Below are 7,160 nucleotides of genomic sequence, written 5' to 3' on the forward strand. Positions count from 1 at the left end.
TTTTGGTGATACCTATTTGCTTTTGTTGTAATTTTTGATTTAATAAAACTCATGAGAAGAAATAAAGTGTATGAAAAAACTATAAATAATATTTGATAAGAATGTTTTGAAACTATTTAATTATACCAAAACGATTGTCTACACATATCAACTTGAATAGGACACTGAGTTTGTATGATTGCTAACTGATCACTTTAAAATACGTGTTGTATGTATGAGGTATTGAATACTTTTGTTTTAAATTAATTTAATTAATAATTGTTTCAGGTCAATCGGCATTCGGAGAATATCTTGAACGTTATAGTAATTGTAACAGCATACAATCTGTGCCGGTCCATTGTTCTAGACCCGAATGTCATGGAAACGTAGGAACAGTATATAATTTCGGTTAGTTGGAAGTTATTTTTCGAACTATACTTAGCCGGTTGTCTAAGCAATGCTTTTCTTGTTTGGAGAAAGTAACTCTTGCTATCCATTTTCAACGAGTACACCAGACACATTGAAATTCCACTGCACAATCAGTTATCTAAAGTCTTCGTTAACACAATAAGGTCGACCTTTTCTAAGCTTTCAGAATCATTATGTTATACATAAAAAATTATATTTTGGACTGATATCTATGTTCATACAGTGAACGTCAAAATGAAGTATACACCTAATATAATATTAACAGTTATTTTCATGAACAATTTTTTACATTAATTATTTATGAAAATATAGTTCATTCTATAATATAAACCACATAAATCAAAGTTTCACACTTTATATAAAGTTCACAAAAATTCAAAATTTCAAACTTTTTATTCAGAGTTTCTAGGAAATTTCCGAGTATTCAGTTTTGTAGTCCATTAAATTTTAGTAAACAAAGTGCAAGTTTCAAGTCGCTAAAAATTACCGTTGATTTTTTAGATTATTTTTTGGGGGTGTTGCGCTTTCTTCCGTATAAAGCATGATCAAAACCCAAGATTTGACCCAGACATACTATACATAGATTATTAAGATTTTATGTGGCATATTTCCTTTTATTCGAGACTTTGTGGCAATTTTCAGATTCAATAGTATATTTACGTATCGTCGCCTGGATACAAAATTGTTGTGTGTTACTTTCGGCAGGTTTTGGGATATCGTGATTGAAGTTTGGAATGGAATTTCTCAAAAACACGACGATAGATTTTCTTCAAAGTCTCGGAGATTGTTACTATTTCTCGAAATTCTTAAATTGTTCTATTTTTATTGTTTATTCGTTTTGTCATATGGCTACATTTCTTAATAATTTTGCAGCCACTTTGCATCATCGATATTTTTACTCAATATCTTGGAAACTAAACGAGATATCCAATATGGATAACGCCACATTATTAAACTAATTTGTAATAGATTATCGCTAAAAATTTGATAACACCGATCGAAGGAACTTATTTTAAAATGTAAATCTGCATCTATGTATAACAAAAAATCGTCAACGACAATCTTTTATCCAGGCGACGTTATACCTTAAGAAAAAGTTACGTATGTATACTTTGTTCACACAAATTTTTGATTTTAATTAAAGAATGGATATACAGTACGGCCACTGGTTAAGAGATCACAATCTACAATTCAAATTACAGTTTTACACTTAAAAAGCTTATCTGTATTTTATGAAAGATCGTAATTTCTTTATCTAAGAGCCAGATGCATACGTATTTTAATCAACATACATACATACATACTTATGTACAGATGTATGTACATAAGTACATATTGCTGATAATAACCACGTTTATGAGTAGTATATAGGCGTTATTTTCATTTTATCAAAGTTAAGTGAAGAACATCGATCTTGCTAGAACTTGTACATACAAATGCAGCGCAGCATCAAGTACATATGTATGTACATAAATACATCGTCTTGCAGATACATATCAAAATAACGCTCAACAAGTGTGATTAAGGAATAATATTGAGCAAAGGCGAGTGCTAAGAGTTGCTGCACAGTGGTTTAAAACTGGCATTTGGTTTTCATAATTCACTGGAGCCTTCATTTTTCAATCAATTCGATTAATCTTGTAATGAAAGCTTATACAACTTGCAAGAGACCGGTTGAGCTTGATTTTTGAATTTTTATTTGATTATATAATTTTTTTTAATAAAAATTTTGGGTATGCAGCTTTATAGATCATTAAATTTTAGTATAATAAAGTGCGAGTTGAAAGTGGCTAAGAGCTTGGATTGATATTTAATAATATAACAAACGCTTTTATTTTCCTTTAGCATGCAGCTGTGCTCGAAATGTTAGCGAAACAAATTATTAAAAATAAACGCGATATCTTAGCCACTTGCAAATCGCACTTAATTGTACTTAAATTTATTGATCTATAAAACTGCTTACCCAACAATTTTCTAGAGACTAAAATTTTCTTTTAAATTTTGGTGTGAACATTTTTTTATAACATTTCAAATTTTTCTTGTGCAATTTTTTCGTTTTGGGGGAACTTTACAATTGTTTTCAATTAGTTTTTATTATGTAACATTTATTAACTGGAACAGGAAATCGATTTTCTTGCTTTTCTTTCTGCATTTTGCACTAAAAATTTTAATATAAACAAATAAATAATTCAATAATCTCTTGCTAGTTTTGTAAGTTTTTATAAAAAAAAAAAATATCAAATTGGTAAAAAAATTAAGTCTCCACTGAATTATGAACGGTAAATTCTAGTTTTGAACCACTGTGCGCTGCTGCGCATGATTGTGTTATCGGCCAAAGATATGTAAATATGTATGCGCACCGAAAATAAGTACATATCCGTACCTTTGCTGCAAGAGTGTCATAATCGAAAAAAATATATATATTTTTTTAGTCAAGCATGCACGAAATTACCTCTTTCTATGTTGTATACAAATTTCATAGCTGTATCGATTAACCATAGCTCATACGAAAATTGGCCTTAGTTTTTACTATGGGAGCGTTTGTAAACTGTAAACTTTAATGCCGTTTTTCTCAAGTTTTTGATTTTTTGTATTACGACACTCTTGCAGCAAAGGCATGATATGTATTTCCACGTTTTTTATTAGCTAAAAATACGCTAAAATTACTGAGTGCCGCAGCTGCTAGTAGTCACAAAATGTGATCACTAACTTAATACTGCTGCTGCATGCTGGACATATATATATATATAGAAGATCATTAAATCGTTTGTGCAAGCAAGCGTAGAACTGAGCGAAGCAAAACCAAGCTCGTGTTGAGTCTTTGAGTTTGACTTTTCAGAGAGAGAGAGAGAGTGTGAGCCGTATGAGAAGTATCCAAGATTGGCGCGCGGCGCTGAGTGGTGGTGTGTACTGATGGTGGTTACTTTCCATTTACTGCGCTGTTTACGCTCAGCGTTTGTATTGCTGCTTTATTTGTGTCTCGACTTTGCGTTGGCTTCGGTGTTTGCACACCTTTTCGTCGTGTTTATTAGTGTATTTTTCGGCTAATTAAATTGTGATTTAGTAATTATATTTTTGGACTTTTACACAACGGTTTTGAGTTTATTTTCCTTTCCAATATGTTTGTAGCAAGTGTAAAGTTGGAGAAAAATTGCTTGGGCATGTGAAGAAAAGTCCATTATTTGTGGGGACTTGAAGATAGCCTGAAGATACCTGTTTCTGATAAGCGCACATGAGAGTGAGGAAATATACGCACATAAAAAGTTATGTATTCACATATATATGTACTCCCGGCATGAATAGCGATTTGGTATTTTGGTGTAACAACTAGCAAATTAGTATTTGCGATAAATTTTCAAGTCGACGCAGCGCAAAAAAAAAATCTGAAAACCATTTATTTCTAAGCTCCGTAACCACTTACAATGCATCCACGTAACAGCAATTTTGCAATACTATTTTGTGGCATTCTGTTTGCCGCAATTTCGTTGTTAACAGCGCCAACAACAGCACAGCAGCAACAAGTTACCGTGCACCTGTTGGGAGTGGGGAGCGAACGAGAGGCAATTGTAGATGCCCCCAACTGGCATGCAAAATTCACACCCCAGCAGTTGCAAATGCATATGGGCACCAGCGCTGAAGTATTACTGGAACTAACAGGTATGCACAATTTACACATAATGTTAAGTGGGTGAATAACAGAGGTGCACTTTTTGCTGTTAAATGCCCTGTAATGGGAATGTAATTTCTGAAATGTGCAGTAAATACTGCCTGGTTTTAAATATATGTATATATTTTGTGAAACTTTTTATTAAAAAAAAAAATAATAACTATATATAAAAATTAGACCGTAGCAAAGTTAAGTGTAAAGGCCAAAAAAGTTCGAATTGTCTTCAAGCGTTTTTTTCAACAATTTTTTGCAAGCTTTTTTCTATCGTATACAGGGTACCATTTGCAGAAAAAAATTATAATTTTTTAATTTGTCTTTAATTTTGTCTCCGATTTAGGTTATTTTAACAGGATCGCAAAAAAAATTTACACTCTGAAATCTCATAGTGAGTGCTGAAAATCGCTTGGAGCAAATTAAGTTTTTTTTTGTGATACGGTCTAATGCACATTAACCGAGGTCGTCAAAATCGATTTCTGATTAAGAGATAATTGTTAGGGTAAAAATTTGTCTACATAGATGATTCTAGAATTTCTATTAACCACTTTTTGACCAAAATCGGACTACCGCAACCGATGCCAGAAATGGTTTGAAAACTCAAAATCTTTATTTAATCGAGTAGAAAATAAAAGCTGCCTTTTTTACTAGTCCTTTTTTGGAATACGATGTTCTTCCAAGTGATTTTTTTTTCTAAAAACAATTAAATAAAACTAATTTTTATCTGTTATATACCCAAAGCTTAATACAATTTTATAAGAATATTCATACCACTCATAAATTCGTCACAGATTTGCCCCTGAACGCCGCCTTTGAAGTGCTTAGTGAGAATCCCAATTTGGCCAGTGTGCAGCATCTCATACCAGCGGATGTTATTAATTCAACTACCCTTGAATGGCGCGGTAACATCACAGTCGATGCCATCTTTCTTGGCTCCACTAAAGCCTTTGTGCGTCGCGTCAATACCACAGATCGCGCTGACGGTACGCTCGAGCTAACAATCATACGACGCACGCGCATCATAGATCACATCTTTACCGGTTCTGTTGCGTTACTCGTTTCGCTGTTGTACATAAATTTCGGCGCCGCTTTAGATGTAACAGTGCTGCGCAGCTTATTGGCGCGTCCTGTAGCGCCCATCACTGGTTTTCTTACGCAGTTTATTATTATGCCCCTCTTGGGCTATGGTCTGGGTGTGCTCATATTTCCCGATTCGCCAGAATTGCAGCTCGGTCTCTTTTTTACGGGCGTTTCTCCGAGTGGTGGCGCATCCAATATCTGGGCCGTCATCTTGGGTGGCAATATTAATCTATCCGTGCTGATGACCACCATTAGCAATTTTGCTGCTTTTGGCATGATGCCATTGTGGATTTTCACGCTCGGTCAATTGATTTTCGATCGTGCAAACATTACAGTGCCCTATGCAAATATTGCTACATTTGCGGTATCGCTGGTAGTGCCACTTGCCATCGGACTGGCCATACAACGTTGGTTACCACGCGTAGCACGTGTGCTGGTGCGGTTGCTCAAGCCGATTTCCACCTGCCTCATACTTTTTATTGTAATTTTTGCGATCGTTACAAACCTTTACTTGTTCAAATTGTTCTCGTGGCAGGTAAGTGATAGAGAGTGGCCGAGTTTTGATATGTTTTAATTACAAATTTTTTTATTTTATTGTTTTCACAGATTATTGTTGCCGGGTTGGCGCTGCCTTGGCTGGGTTACGTGTTTGGGTGGTGTGCGGCGAAAGCTTTGCGTCGCAGCTCCGTTGATTCCCTCACGATTGCCATTGAGACTGGCATACAAAATACGGGCATTTCGATTTTCCTTTTGCGCTTCAGTTTGCCGCAACCAGAAGCCGATCTGACCACAGTCATACCTGTCTCTGTGGCCATTCTAACACCGTTCCCACTGCTAGGCTTGTATATCTATAAGCGTTGCGCTGAGCGTGGCATCGTAGAGGGACAAGTGGACACGCAAACGATTACACCAACTCATAGAAATTAGGGAACAAAGCGTGCACAGGGAGTTCGGAAATGACCTTTCCTGAGTTTTATTATTACATCACAACTTAGATATTTCATGGGTAGAGGGGCTTACAAAAAGCGCAAGCATATTTTTTTGTTTGTGGTTTTATTACATTTTTTTTTTATCGTAGCCTTAACGTATTACGAAGACTTTTTAACAATGCGACAGTAAAAAAATAGCTTTAAAGTTTGTTAAAAAATTGTGCCGCAAAAAGAGTCGCTTTATCCTCGCTTCTCGGATAGAAATAAATTAGCATTTGTTTAGCGTGTAATGCGCCTGCATTTTACATTTAAAAGCAATATTCTATATTTATATTTTCTGTTTAAATTATACACAACAATTTTGTTCAATAAATCTTTTATTTAAATACAAAAACGGACCCACTTTAATCTGTAAACACGCCATTTTTTCTGTAGCAAAATTAGTTTTAAATTTCTTTTGTGGCAGAGAAATAGCTTTTTCTAAGCAGCTTCATTGCCACTTGTTTGTATCAGCACTTTAATTAAACAATTTATAGTTTGTACATCTAGATTAAGTTTTTTAAACTCGTATAAATACCTTATGTAATTAACTGTACCGCTAAGATCGACCAAATTCAGCAAATTCGGCGTTAAATTATAATAATTTACTACAGCGAGTAAACGCGCTACCTCCTCCGCTGTAAGATCAGTAATAACGCTTGGCTCAAAACTGCTGGCGCTGATGAAGCGACGCAATGGCGCCGCTAACACTCGCCGCGTATTCTCAATGAACATTTTGAATCTTTCCAGCTGCGCATGCATCAGTTCGCTGGTCAGCAATATATGTGGTTGCTCATATTTTTCCATATACAAATCTATCAACTTAATTTGCCAAACATCGTTGCATTGGGGCTTACCTTGCAAGCGTTGGATGAGCTGTGAGTATGTGAGAAAAATTATTTGTAAGCAAAAATGTTTAAGGTTTTTCGTTTCGTGAAGTAAATTACACTTCCGAACTTTATTTAGGGTCGAGCAAATATTGCATATCTTACTCACATTGAAAGTCGTCAGATAAATGGGTAACACATGCATCTTATCCTTGA

At 34.9% G+C, this 7,160-nt stretch overlaps 1 protein-coding gene and 1 long non-coding RNA gene across 2 annotated transcripts; one reads left to right on the plus strand and one right to left on the minus strand.

Moving 5' to 3' along the window:
- Positions 1-3,593: 3,593 nt before the first annotated feature.
- LOC108378103 (uncharacterized) lies at positions 3,594-3,771 on the minus strand. The gene is made up of 2 exons (XR_001849386.1): positions 3,685-3,771; positions 3,594-3,627 (listed from the first exon to the last, which is right to left on the minus strand). It is a non-coding gene; the product is annotated as an uncharacterized LOC108378103 (long non-coding RNA).
- Positions 3,772-3,778: 7 nt separating this feature from the next.
- On the plus strand, positions 3,779-6,386 carry LOC108378102 (P3 protein-like). Its single transcript, XM_017634401.1, has 3 exons — positions 3,779-4,065; positions 4,861-5,684; positions 5,756-6,386. The coding sequence occupies exons 1-3, from the start codon at positions 3,831-3,833 to the stop codon at positions 6,074-6,076; spliced, it is 1,380 nt and encodes a 459-aa protein (XP_017489890.1). The 5' UTR covers positions 3,779-3,830; the 3' UTR covers positions 6,077-6,386.
- The last annotated feature ends 774 nt before the right edge of the window (positions 6,387-7,160 follow it).

This window comes from Rhagoletis zephyria, unplaced genomic scaffold (genome assembly GCF_001687245.7).
Source record: "Rhagoletis zephyria isolate East Lansing unplaced genomic scaffold, Rhagoletis_zephyria_1.1 Rzeph_scaffold_13351, whole genome shotgun sequence".
Classification (NCBI taxonomy): domain Eukaryota; kingdom Metazoa; phylum Arthropoda; class Insecta; order Diptera; family Tephritidae; genus Rhagoletis; species Rhagoletis zephyria.